The 14528-nt window shown below is 39.8% G+C and overlaps 2 protein-coding genes across 7 annotated transcripts in view; one reads left to right on the forward strand and one right to left on the reverse strand.

Moving 5' to 3' along the window:
• Acot9 (acyl-CoA thioesterase 9) overlaps positions 1-12925 on the reverse strand; it is a 76902-nt gene extending 63977 nt beyond the window's left edge. For 3 of the 5 annotated variants that reach the window (XM_015488085.2, XM_048796448.1, XM_048796447.1), the window contains exon 1: positions 12781-12925. The gene's annotated coding sequence lies outside the window, so the exon portion shown is untranslated. The other 2 variants (XM_015488084.2, XM_048796446.1) reach the window with 1 other exon arrangement.
• A 151-nt stretch (positions 12926-13076) lies between these two features.
• Positions 13077-14528, forward strand: part of Sat1 (spermidine/spermine N1-acetyltransferase 1) — a 3081-nt gene continuing 1629 nt past the window's right edge. The window contains exons 1-4 of one of the 2 annotated variants that reach the window (XM_015488088.2): positions 13083-13376; positions 13593-13644; positions 13733-13816; positions 14174-14283. Coding sequence is in view for 1 of the 2 variants with exons in the window: in XM_015488087.2 (XP_015343573.1) it covers positions 13311-13376; positions 13593-13644; positions 13733-13816 (202 nt within the window). In the remaining variant the exon portion in view is untranslated. Of the gene's footprint in view, positions 13377-13592; positions 13645-13732; positions 13817-14173; positions 14284-14528 lie in introns of both variants that reach the window. The other variant, XM_015488087.2, reaches the window with a different exon arrangement.

Genomic DNA, 14528 nt, shown 5'->3' on the forward strand with positions numbered 1-14528 from the left:
ATGATTTTTTAATCAAATTAGTTCATAATGCAATGCACAAATCAGTTTCAAAGTCAGTACTCCTTTCTTGGATAGATTTCAAATATTATCATTTAATATCTCCATCTTGTAGCCTTTTCACAACTATGAATAAGTACAAACACTCCAAATAGGGGAAAGACTCATTCACACAATTGGTTTGTTAATTTCAGAAAGTTGTGTGACTTTTTGTCTCCCACAATGGCTTCGCTGAATTGTGAAATGCCTTATTTAGTTTACTATGGTTCAGCAATGGCTTTCAGAAATGCCAGTCAGAAACCTGATTTGTCTCTTCACTCAAGGAGAATCTGTATCCCTAGGAGGGTTCATATCAGCCAAAAGACTGATATGTGATATCAGAATATCAATTTATTTTCCTTTTTTGTATGTGGACATGCATGCACAACACAAGTGCACATGCGTGTGGTAATGGGGATTGAACCCAGGAGTACTTTACCACTGGACCAAATACCAACCCTATTTATTTCTTATTTTGAAACAAGGGGGGACTATGAAGAGCACAATTATTTTTATTTAATATTTATTTTTTAGTTATCGGCGGACACAACATCTTTTGTTTTTTTTGTATGTGGTGCTGAGGATCGAACCCGGGCCGCACACATGCCAGGTGAGAGCGCTACCGCTTGAGCCACATCCCCAGCCCTGAGGAGCACAATTATAACCCAGAAATTTACTATTGAGCATGGAATTCATTACATTTAGCTAAGATATATTCACAAGAATTTAAGGACCACAATGGCAAAGATGTTTGTCTGATTTTTCCACTGCTGTAATTTCAGAGACTATAACACCTGACACAATAATAATCTGTTAAATGAATGAATAAATAAAAGATAATGACGTTCATCTCCATAATATACATATACTCATTTTAAGGTTGAACTACTGGAGGGTTGGGAATATAACTCAGAGTTAAAATACTTATTTAGCATGCATGAAGCCATGGGTTCAATTCCCAGCACAAAAAGAGGAGGAGGAGGAGGAGGAGGAGGAGGAAGAGAAAAAAAATAAACTACTAGAGTTCTTGCATCAGAGAATTTCTCCAAGACAGTGCTGGATTGAGTGGTGCCAATTTTGGTCACTGGGGTTCTTTTATTCTATGTTTTCCAGGTCGGACCTAGGAGACATCTTTAGTTGCCTGCCCTAGAACCACTTCCTTCTAATTCCTTCCTAACAGAAACCCAATTGTGTTCTGGGTAGTAATGTGCCCAACTTAAAAGTATCATAATCACTCTTGACCAAACATAGCATCTCCCTTCACCATTATCGGATAGTCATTTTCCAAATCTTCTTTGCAGCCATGCATAGTCATACTACCTACAACTATCTAATGAGATGAGAGAAGACTTCCAAGGCATTCCAGGAAATTGCTTCCCAAATAAAGACAGAGCACTGAATTGGGGATGTAGTTCAGTGCTCAAGCACTTGCCTAGCAAGCATGAGGCCCTGAATTTGATCTGCAACACTGTGGAGGGTGGTGTGGGGACACAGCCTCATTAGGAGAAAGATTTTTGCTCTTGATCATACCTTCCTGTAATGTGCTGGTGTGAGGACCTGATGCTTGGAGTTATCCCAGCTCTCCTATGATCATGAGATGAGTTGAGGATGGCTAGCAGAGTTGAAGGGTTTAAAAAGCCCAAATCCTTAAGAACACAATTAATCACTAAACAAGCCCTGGAACTGGCTACCTCCGGGCTTCTCACTGTAAGTAGGGTATTCTGTTAGCTATAATCAAAAGCATTCCTGCTAAGTGAAATAAACCAATCCCCAAAAAACAAAGGCCAACTGTTCTCTCTGATACACAGATGCTGACTCACAATGGGTGGGGGAAGACAGTAGAATGAATCAGACAACATAACTTTCATATATGAATACACGACCAGTGTAACTCCACTTCATGTACAACCACAAAAGTGGAAAGTTAAATTCAATGTATGTATACATCAAAATACATTCTACTATACATAAATAAAAAGAACAAATTTAAAAAAAAAATTTTAATTTTTAAAAAAGACAAAAGCTGGTCTGAGGTTGTGGCTCAGTGATAGAGCGCTTGCCTAGCATATATGAGGCACTGGGTTTGATTTTCAGCACCACATAAAAATAAATAAATAAAATAAAGTCATTGTGGCCATCTACAACTAAAGAAAAATATTTTTAAAAAAAAAAAAAGCCTTTCTAACTTGACAAGTTCATTGTAAGAGAGTATACCTTCTCTCCCCTCCCCAATGTGTGTGTGTGTGTGTGTGTGTGTGTGTGTGTATCTCTCTCTCTCTCTCTGTCTCTGTCTCCCTCTCTCTCTCCTGAGGATTGAACCCAGGGACACTTTACAACTGAACGATAACCTCAGTGCTTTTTATTTTTTATTCTGAGACAGGTCTTGCTAAATTGCTTATGGCCTCACTAAGTTGCTGAGGCTGGCCTCCAAGTTGCCATCTTCCTGCCTCAGCCTCCCAAATCACTGGGATTAGAGACATGAGCAACCATACCCAGTTTATACCTTCTCTTTTTAGGTACGTTAATACTGTTTAAAGTCAAATATTAACTGGCTTGGAATACATTTTGAATATCCTTGTTTGATACATTATCTGTTGATTTTAAGTTTCATTTTCAGAGAGTGTCCTAATTATACTCATTTCCAGTTTCTCTTCCCAAATCATGCAACTGCCCCAACTGTGATAGCACAGTACTTCAGGTCCTTTCCCAGTGCTCCTCCTTTGCTTGATCTGTTACCTCTTTCAGATCTTTCCACATTTCATCTGTTATCATGATAAAAAGAACTGATTTCATTTGCTGGATTAGTTAGAAGTGGCTGATTTTATCATCAACAAAAGCTAGAGAATTTCATTTGTGGGAGTCTGATTATCATGTTTTAGTTTATCTCATTTCAATTAACTGGTAATTACATGATATTTTAGGTTTTTCCTTTGGTGATTTTTAACCTGATAGGTTGTAAGATAGCAGTAATAAGAGTAGTGTTTTTTGCCCCACCTGTTGTTTTGTTTGTTTTGTGGTTTAACCCAGTGGCATTCAACCACTGAGCTATACCCCCAGCCTTTTTAAAAAAAATTTTACCATGTAACAGGGTCTTGCTAAGCTGCTGAGGCTGGCCTGAAACTTACAATGCTCCTGCATCAGTCTCCGAAATCACTGAGATTACAGGCATGCACCATCATGCCCAGCTTTGGTGTGGTGTTCTTTGTGTTTTCTTATGCTGCTTTGGGTTCACTGAGCTTCTTGGTCATTATTGGTTTACAGTTTTCACTGAATGTGGAACATTTTGAGAATTGTATTTCATTAATATATATTACTGAAGGTAAATGAAGCATGCTTAACCAATAGCACAGCTCTTAAATTACTTTTTGTTTTTAACCATGACTTAAGAGACTAGATAATGAAAGAAAATTTGAGAAATTGTGCTATCTACTGTGCTGCACCATAATAACTGCACAATTTCTCCCTATCTGGTACAACAAAAAAAAATCTGTAAAAAGGATAAAAGTTATGTTAACTAATAGGTTCAACACCATAGTCTTTTTGACATTTCCTCCTACTTCATCTTTCCTTAAACCTTTTTCTTTAAAAAAAATCTGCAACTGTAGCCAGGTATGGTAGCACATGCCCGTAATCCCAGTAGCTCCAGAGGCTGAAGCAGGAGGATTGCAAGTCCAACGCAGCCTTGGCAAATTAGTGAGGCACTAAGCAACTCAGTGAAACTTGTCTCAAAAATTTTAAAAAGGGCTGGGGACATGGATCTGTGGTTAAGCACCCCTGGGTTCAATCCCTGGAACCAAAAAAATCTGCAACTGTGGTTTGTGGTGGATATTAATCAGATTATGGATGAAGCCCACTTTTCAAGTGAGACATGGCTGTAAACAATTTGCCCTAGGTCATGTGTTCTGAGACTTTTTTTCTTTTTTTGCAGCACTGGGGATTAAACTCAGGGCTTACAGGATATAAAGCAAGCACTCTACCTCTAGGCTACAACCCCAGCCCAAGTAAATATGGTCTGGATTGGATCTTGTTCACATAATGCCTGATAAATAAATAAATAAACAACTAAAAGTAAATAACAGAAAGATCAATAGAGTGAGTAGAGGGAAGGGAACAGGGGCAAGGGAGGAGGAGAGGGAAAGGGGAAGTACTGGGAACTGAATTCGAGCAGATTATATTCCATGCTTTTACAATTATATAAAAATGAATCCTAATCCTAATGTTATATATTTAACTAAAAAAAGACGAATAAGCCACATGTCGTGGCACATGCCTATAATCCCAGTTACTTGGGAGACTGAGGCAGGAGGATGGCAAGTTCAAGGCCAGCTGGAGCAACTTAGCAAGACCCTATCTCAAAATAAAAAATAAAAAGAGCTAGGGGTGTAGCTCAGTGGTATAGCACCCCCCAAGTTCAATTGGGGGTGCTATTGCTGGAAAAAAAATCCTTGCTTTTTCTGCCACATAAATATACTCATCTCACCTTCTAAAAGTACTTACTGAGTCCACTACTCTTTTGTCTCATGACAGAAAATTGGCATGCTCTTGTCACTTGCTTTGATTGAAAAATCCATACTCCCAGTGAGATGATGAGTGTGTATTCTATCTATGAGGAAAGAACATAAATGAAGAACTGTGGACCGTTTTCAAAGTATGGAGATGGCTCTCATCTCAAAAAGAATAATAGTATTGTGGTAACCAGATTCACCAACTAGATGTTCAGAGAATAATTTCCCTTAAGCAGAAGCCCTAGGGGCTCTATTCTCCTTCTGTGAAAGAGTGTGGACACACGCAGCTTCCTGCAGCCTCACTAGGTGGCAGGCATCTCCTAGTAAGCTGATTGTCTGCTTATCTTGATCTGCAGGCATTTCTGATCAATGTTGCCTACTTATCAGTTTAATTCTTGGGTTGCAGTTGGGGACGTAAGACAGGAAGAAGCTGGAAAGACTGGAACTGTCAAAAGTATTCCCTATTGTAATTAAAACAAGGCATGTGTGGGGCGAGGGGCATAGCTCAATGGTACACACAAGACCTTAGGTTCAATCCTCAGCATCATGAATAATAATAATAATAACAGTAAATAAGGCATGTACTCATAAAATTTAATTTGTGAAAAGTAGACCAAATGTTTTGATTATTTACAATTTTTTGCATGAGCTCCAGTCTTAGGATGGTATTTAATACAATGTCTATTTTTACATTTATCATTTTTTGCCAGAAGATCTATGCAGGCTGTAATTGCACAGTGATATAGTAAAAGATGTCTTGACTAAGTTAGGAGACTTCAGTCATATTTGTGATTCTGCCCCTGTCAGCTGAGTAATCTTGGACTAGTACTTTATCCACTCTAGGTTTCAGTTTTAAGTAGTCAATAACGATTGTGGATTAGAGAATCACCAACTTTCTATGCTAGGATGATAGAAATCTCAACAGTAGAGGTTGAGCGCATTGGAAGGAAAAAATCCCTTATGCTTCCAGATTATATTCATCCAGATCAGCTTTATTTAAATGGCTGATTTTACTCCTAATTTTTCCTGACTATAGTATTAAATGTACAATTAATTTTTTGGAATAGAGCAACACATATTTTAGTTTAATACAATCCAGATGAGAAAATTGGATATATATTTAAAAGTAAGTAATAATATATGGAAATTAAAACTAAATGAAATTTCATCTGTAAAGTGCCAAGAAAAGCATACCACTGTGTTAGCTTTTCATCACTGTAATCAAAATACCTGACAAGAACAACTTAGAGAAGCAAAGATTTGTTTTGGCTCATGGTTCCAGGGGATTCAGTCTATGATTAACTGGCTCCAAGGCAGAAACATCAGGGTGGAAGGGTATGGTGGGGGTAAGTTCTCAACTCATGGCAGCCAGGAAAGACAGAAAGAGAGAGGAAAGGACCAGGGACAGATAGTCTCTAAGGCCATGCTCCCAATTACCTACTTCCTCCAACCATGTCCCATCTGCCTATAGTTTTCACCACCTCCAAGTAAATCCATTCAAATTATTAATTCATCAATGGATTAATCCACTGATGAGGTCAGAACCCTCATGATCCAATCTTTTCGCCTTTGAACACTGCTGCATTGCCCAGCACATGAGCTTTGGGGGGATATTCCAAATACAAACTATAATATGATTCATGATAAGAAATGCTAGTTGCTAGGGTCTGGGGGTTGTGGCTCAGTGGTAGAGTATTATCTAGCAGGCATGAGATCCTGAATTTGATCCCTAGCACCCACAGCAAAAACTAAAAAATAAAAGAAATGCTAGTTGTACATCTTTCTTCCTCTGTTATAGCACTCATCTATAATTAATCTTTGAGAGATCTTAAAATGTATTACAAATCTCTCAATCTTAGGGTCCTGTGTCCCTTTTTGATCTTCCTGCACCCTTCTATCATCTTTCCAAGCAGAGTGACTCACCTGCACATTCTCCACCTCCAGGAGGAATTCTCAGGCAATAGCCTCCAGGGTAGTCAGCCGACTCTGCCAAACATCACTCACATCAGAGCCAGAACAAGGGGCTGGGTGGAGTTTACTCTCTAGCATTTCCTTCTTTGAAGTATCCTCTATTTTCCTGTATTCTCTGTTAGTACTTAATTGCCAGTTTGCAAATGGTACAAAGATTGGTAAGCTGGATTTTGAACTTTAAAATCTATTGCATGTACCCAGAGGCCATAGGGAAAAGTGGGGGTGTCTTATATTCAGAGATTCACAGGCAATTATTTTCTATGATCTTCTTACTGAGTAGCCTCCATAACCAGATTCAAAGAACTGGTCCTTTTAGGAGGCCTAAGGATGGTTGACTGCATTCTTAAGCACTTATGAGGAGTTAGAGCCTTGATTCCTGAACTGATTGATGAGCAGTAGTCTTCCCTTAGGACACTACACAGAAAGAGAGGGGGGAAGGACAGCTTAGAGGAGGTAGGTCACATTGAATGGGTTACAAACTGTATCTCAGTTCTGACTGTACCTGTTCTTTTGCTCCAGGAGGCTGAATACCTTCTAGCCATAACTAGAAACTTATGGGCTTGTAATATTAAACTGTACATCCCCAGACAACTGGTATAATGTTGTATGAGTCTATTTTTTTTAGTTGTAGATGGACACAATACCTTTATTTTGTTTATTTATTTTTGTATGTGGTACTGAGGATCAAACCCAGTGCCTCACACATGTTATGCAAGTGCTCTACCACTGAGCCACAACCCCAGCCCCTGTATGAGTCCATTTTTTAATCACTATAATGAAATACCTAAGAAAGGCTACTTTATTTATAAAAAAATATTTATTTAGCTCACAGTTGTAGAGACTGAAAGTCCAAACACCAGGTTCTAGCAAGGATCCCCCTTGGCTACATTACACTGTGGTAGGAATGCATATGTATCTATGAGTTTGTGCAATTTCTCTCCCTCTTCTTATGCAGTCCACCAGGATTCAATCATGGAGGCTCCACTCTAATGACCTAATCTAATCTGATAATTTTCTAAAGGCCCCACTTGTAAACACCACCATCAGATTAAGTTTCCATCTTCTTAATGGCATTAACATAAGATTTTAGCAATTCAGCTCCTGCATGAGTTTGGGGGGGGGGCAAATCGTATTCAAGCCATAGCATATGCCATATTTATTTCAGTATTCTTCAGCCAATTTCTGATAGACTTTAATAAGTATTTGTTAAATGCTGAATTATAAATTGGCTTTTATTACCCTTTAAAAGTATGGCAGACAGACTCCATGGTGGCCTCCATGGTAGCCTCCATGGTGCTGCCTCCTGGTGCTCATGTCTTTGTGTGGTCCTCTCCCATTCAGCGTGGGTGAGATGTGTGACTTGCTTCTAATAGAATATGGTGTTAGGTGATAGGATGTCATTCTCAGAATTATGGTACATTATGTAAGACTCTATTTGGCAGATAAAAGCAATAAAAGTAGACAAACTGGACTACATCAAACTTAAAGACTTCTGCATATCAAAAGAAACAATCAACAGAGTGAAAAGGCAACTTATGGAATAAAAGAAAATATTTGCATACCATATAGCTGTAGGCAAAAAGAAAATAAAAACAAAATGACAAGTGCTGGTGAGAATGGGGAGAAATTGAAATCTTTGTGTACTCTTCATGGGAATATAAAATGGTGCAGCCATTATAGAAAACAGTATGGAGAATCTGCAAAAAAATAAAATAAAATAAAATAAAAATTGAACTACCATGTGATCCCGCAATGACATTTCTAGGTAAACATCAAAGAGAACTGACTCAGTGGTAGAGTGCTTGCCTAGCATGCATGAGGCCCTGGGTTGAATCTCTTGTACCACAAAAACAAAACAACAACAATTGAGTAGGGCAGGGTAGTACACCAGCAACTCAACCCAAGAGGCTAAAGCAGAAGGATTTTAAGTTTGAGGACAGCCTCAGAAACTTAGCAAGATCCTTCTCAAAATAAAAAATAAAAAGGGCTGCTAGTATGGCCCACTGTTCAAGTGCCTTGGGTTCAATCTCCAGTAACACCACTACCACCACCACCCCCCCGTAAAAAAAATTGAAAACAGGATCTTGAGAATAATTGCATTCCCATGTTCACAGCAACATTACATAGTCAAATGTCCATTGATGGTCCAGTGGATAAAGAAAATGTGGCACATATACACAACAGAATATTATTAAACCTTAAAAAGGAAGGAAATTTTGTCCCATGCTACAACATGCACAAACCTTAAAGAAGGACATGAAATAAATCAATTTCCAAAAGAAATTCTGCATGATTCCGTTTACAGGAGGAAAGTAGTTCAAACTCCTAGAAACAGAAAGTAGAATATAGCTACCAGAAGTTGGAAGAAGGGAAAATGGGGAGCCATTGTTCCTAGATACAGAGGTTCAGTTTTAATAGAAAGTAGAATGTAGCTACCAAAAGCTGGAAGGAGAAAAAATGGGTGCCATTGTTCCTGGATATAGTTTCAGTTCTGCAAGATAAAAATGTTCCGGAGAGCTGTTACACAACAATGTATATATAGTTGTTATGGTTTAGATATGAGGTGTTCTCCAAAAGTTCATGTGTGAGACAATGCAAGAAAGTTTAGAGGTGAAATGTTTAGATTAGGAGAGTTATAGCCTAATCAGTGGATTAATCCACTGGTATGGATTAACTGGAGGGTAACAGTAGGCAGATAGGGTATGGCTGGAGGAGGTAAGTCACTGGGGGCATGCCTTTGGGGTTTATATTTGTTCCTATGAATGGAATTATTTCTCTGCTTCCTGTTGCTATGGTCTGAGCTGCTTTCCTCCTTCTTGCCCTTCCACCATGAAGTTCTACCTCACGTTGGGCCCAGAGTTATGGAGTTGGTTGACCATTGACTGAACATCTGAAACCTTGGAGCCAAAATAAACTCTGTTCCTCCTCTACATTGTTCTTGTCAGGTCTTTTGGTCACAGCAATAAAAAATATGATTAAAACAATAGTTAACACTACTATACTACATACTTTAAAATGGTTAAAACGAGCTGGACACAGTGGCTCATTCCTGTAATCACAGCTGCCACAGTCTGGCTGGGCACAATCAGGAGCCACTTGTCAAAAGAAACTAACTTTATTTTTAGAACCACACACACCGAACAAAACAGCCTCTCAGGAAAAACCCTCAGAGCCCCAACTGCCACCACCGGCTTCCCACAAGCCTCTCTCTCCCACACAAGCCTCTCTCCACCTCCCACAATCCTCCTGCTCTTGAGGCCGATTGGCTGGATCATGTGGGCGGAGCCACATGAAGAGTTGGGGATGTAGCTCAGAAGTAGAATATTCCAAGGTTCAATCCCCACTACTGGGGAAAATAGGTTAAGAAGATAACTTTGTTATGTATTTTCTACCACAATAAAAAATTAGATTATATCTTGCTAGCTTATAAATGGCATTTCTGGGTAAGGCTATGTGGCAAGGAAATACAGGCAGCCTCTATAAACTACAAGTGGTCTCAACAAAGAAGCCAAGGTCCTCAGTCAAGAAATGAATTCTGTCACCTGGTGTGGTGGCTCATGTTTGTAACCCCAGTGAGTAGGGAGGCTGAGGCAGAAGGATAGCAGATTTGAGGCTAGCCTGGGTAACTTAGCAAGACCCTGTCTCAAAATAAAAAAATATAAAGTGCAGGGCATGTATCTCAGTGACAGAGTTCTTGCCTAGCATGTACCAAACTCTGGATTAAATCCCCAGTACTGAAAAAAAAAGTGAATTCTGTCAATATCAACAACTTGAGTGAATTTGGAAGTAAGAGTTCTCCTCATAATAACATAGAAGAGCTGACACCTTGAGTAGAAGAGCCACTCAGTCATGACTGGACTCCTGACCCACAAAGACTAAGATAAGGGTGTGTTATTTTAAGCCACTGAATTCATGATAATATGTAATGTGGCAGTAAATAATCAATATAAAAGAGATTGTATAAACCAATCTGTTTTCAAATAACTGACTTCTAATGGCATAGTCTTAGTGAGAAGAACCTTTTGGGCCTTGACCTTTGTGGAACCTTGAAATAAAAAGTGTTCATAATAGAAAGCAATGGCTCTCTGAGCATTGGCCAATAAAACCAGTCTTAAGTCATCAATATTTATCATTCTATCACTTCCTAGCTTTGACAATTTTGTAACCCCTGTGGGTCTCAGTTTTTCCCAACTGTAAAGACAGAACTACCATTACCCACAAGAAGATAGTTGTAAGGATCAAATGAGACAATTAATGCAAAACACATAGGCCACACTGCCTCAGCAATTTTTCTTACTCCTATTCTCCCCCTATTCTGTTCTCTTTCTCACAAAGATTAAATTCTGTTGTAGTAAACTATAAACACATCTCTAAAAGTAAACTTTATACCTTGAGGGCTGGTGGCAAAGCTTGGTAATCCTTTATACCCCCCAATTACCTCACACAAGACTCAACAAATACTTGTTGATCTGTTGACCCTTTAATCAAATAAAAGTTTTTCAAATGCTAGCTATAATCACTATTCTAAAAAATTAAGCAACTCAAATTAAAAATGCTTTTGTTTTTGCTTCAACTAGGCAGCTATGATTAGTTAGTGCTTATTCATGGAGGTCTGATTTACTGCTATCAGTAAATACAACAAACTCTCTTAAGTGCTCTGGCATTTTAGACAGAAGCAGAGGAGGAAAGGGCTTATAGTCACACAGGAGGTATAGTCTGAGGTGTATGTAGCCCATGGTGTCAGGAGTAACACAGGTAGATGAGAACCAATGCTATTTTTAAAGATATTTGAAAAAGATATTTCATAAACTTCCATGTTGACCCACTGTGCATGGAATCCCAGGAGGGTAACAAAGAATATACTTCTACTTTCTTTTCTACATGCAAGATATTGCGAGCAAAGGCAGAGTCACTCATTCAATATTAGGGGTGGTCATTTGGTGATAGTTCAACCCTTCCTTCTACAGAATGCAAATGCTCCAGGCCCCTGTTATGTTTTCTCTCACAGCAAAAATCATCATTTGATCTATCAAGGAACCCAGGTAGGACATCAAAGCAGGCCCTCAGCAGGATCTGTATGGAAAAGTGGGTGTAAAATAAATGTCATTCCTCATAGGCTTGAATACTTGTTCCAGCATGTATAATCCAGACTATACTCTAATCCAACTGTTGCCAAATATTTCTATCTCAGGGCATTTAAAAAATATTGAGGAATTCAAAGAGCTTACCTTCAAAAATCCTAGGAAATATAATACACAAGCATGTATTCTTTTAGTCATCAGAGTGATAACATCATCACACATCCTGTAAATATATCATTATTTCAAAAGCAGAAGGTTAAAGGAAATAAGAGAAACACGGAGGATGGGACTATAACTGGCAATGGAAGCCAGGAGATGGTCACATATTATGAAGAAAAAAAAACTTCCAAACCCCAAAGACCTATAAGCAATAAAATAAATCCTTCAAAAAATTTTAAGATGAATTAAAAACTCACTTAGATAAGCAAACTGAAACAGTTTAACAAAAGCAAACCTTTGGACCTGGCACAGTGGTACACCCCTGTAATCCCAGCAGCTTGGGAGGCTGAAACAGGAGAATGGAAAGTTCAAGGCCAGCCTTAGCAATTTAGCAAGGCCCTAAGCAACTTATCAAGACCCTGTCTCAAAATAAAAATTAAAAAAGGGCTGAGATGTAGCTCAGTAGTTGAGTGCCTCTGGGTTCAGTCCCTAGGAGAAAAACAAAACAAAACAAAAAAAGCAGACCATCTCTAAAGAAAATTATGGAGAATGTACCTGAGCCAGAGGGCAGTGTTGCCACAGGAGGATGAGAAATTTAAGGAAATAAGAAGGAAAAAAGATAAAGAAAATATTTTTTAAAGATTTCTTTTTTAGTTGTAGATGGACACAATACCTTTAATTTGTTTATTTTTTAAATTTATTTTAGTTGTAGATGGACCCAATACCTTTATTTATTTATTTTTATGTGATGCTGAGGATCGAACCCAGTGCCTCACACATGCTAAGCGAGCACTCTACCACTGAGCTACAGCCCCAGCCCCAAACAAAACATTTCAACTCTAAAAATTACAAGTATAAGGGAAAGAAATTATTGAGAAAGCCAAAGAGATTACCTTATGTAATTTTAGAAAACACCATATACAAGCACACATTCCTTTAGTCACCAGCGAGATGACATCATCACACTTTAGGTTACCTCTGGAAAATTCCAGAAAAAGTGGAAAAAAACAAGTGACTTCGGGACTCACAGCTGCTCGGATTCTTCTCCCACCAACAAAGAGGCCAGGGCATGCCACAAAGGGAATTCTCCTTTACATTTTACAATGGTCACTCGGGGTCTCCCGAACAAACAGCTTGGGTTTCCGGGAAGGCTCCGAGAAGCGCCACTAGAAGGCGCTACTAGAGAATCCCACCGCGGACCTCACCACCCCCACCCGTGCTCGCGCTTCCGATTCTCACGGGCGCCGGAAAAGGGCGGTGTCCGGATATGAGGGCGGTGCGCCGAGGGGTCGCGACTTCATTGGATGAGCTGCCTCTGTCTCACAGACCGGGGCGGGGCTTCTTCGCTCTAAAAAGTAGGGTCTCACCACTGCTCCGTTGCGCTGCTTGCAGTTGCAACTGTGCTGAAGGATTTTTATCACTTGTCGAGGTTCGTCGGGTCATGGTGCCAGCCTGACTGAAAAGAGGACGCTCCCGGGAGACGAATGAGGAACCACCTCCTCCTGCTGTTCAAGTACAGGGGCCTAGTCCGCAAAGGGAAGAAAAGCAAAAGACGAAAATGGCTAAATTCGTGATCCGCCCTGCCACCGCTGCCGACTGTAGTGACATCCTGCGGCTGATCAAGGTAGTGGGAGGCCTGAGTTCGTCCTGGGGCAGTGGGTTGGAACAGCTCCGTTTCTGGGGAAGTCGGCGCCGGTTCCCCTTTCCCCTTCGGCCTCTTGAGCGGGGCAGGATTCCCGCAACCACTTAGCTGTGCCTGCCCGTTCCTTCCCTCTGAGCTGGTGGTAGTGGGGCCTTATTTTCCTTTCTGTTTCTCTTTCTTCTATGTACATCACCCCAGGAACTGGCTAAATATGAATACATGGAAGACCAAGTAATATTAACTGAAAAAGGTAATGCAACAGTGGCGGGGGATGGGACAAGCGTTCGGTACCTGTCACCTCCAGAGGCCCACACTGTCTCTGCTGACCCTTCTTGCAGATCTGCTAGAGGATGGTTTCGGAGAGCACCCCTTCTACCACTGCCTGGTTGCAGAAGTGCCCAAGGAACACTGGACTCCGGAAGGTAACCCCTCACCCAGTCCAGAAGCCAGAGAGACCAAGTGTTGCATAAAATGTAGTGTCTGTTGTGTAGAACCCTTGACTACACAGGCTGAAGTTACTGAGAAGTTGACCGGAAATAATAGCCAGCCAGTATTCAAATTACTGAGGAAAGAAAATTGATGTGCTGTACTTTATAATAGGGCAGGTTAAAGGAGCTGTTTAAGTAAGTATCAAAGTGCTGTGGAGACCCGGAAGAGTTAGGTATAATGTCATTTGTTGTAATTCAGTTTCATAAAATGGTTCTTGTTTGACCCTAATATAACCTTTTTTATAATTGTGTTAAATCACATTTTTTTCTTTAATTTGTCCCAATCTTCAGGTTACAGTCTCTAGCTTCGCCATGTACATGGCCCTTCCGTGTACATGGATGGGCGGGGAGGTAACTAAAAGATCCTTTACACAATAAACTAGATGATCATGATAAATGAGGTAAGGTCCTATTATCACACACTTAAAACACGGTAGATCAGAAGCTCTTTACTCACTTCCTGTCTGTTTGCAAAGAAATATAAAATGGCTAGAAAGTTTAATTTGAAACCTTTGCCTCCATTTGGAATTATAGACACCCCTTATGAGGGAGTCACAAGCTTTTTTTTTTTTTTTTTTGCTGGCCCCTGTTGACTGGTCAGAAGACAGCTGAAAGGGGAAGTTGGGTGGGTGGGTGCTTTCTCAAG

Source organism: Marmota marmota, unplaced genomic scaffold (assembly GCF_001458135.2).
Source record: "Marmota marmota marmota unplaced genomic scaffold, marMar, whole genome shotgun sequence".
In the NCBI taxonomy this organism is placed as follows: Eukaryota; Metazoa; Chordata; class Mammalia; order Rodentia; family Sciuridae; genus Marmota; species Marmota marmota.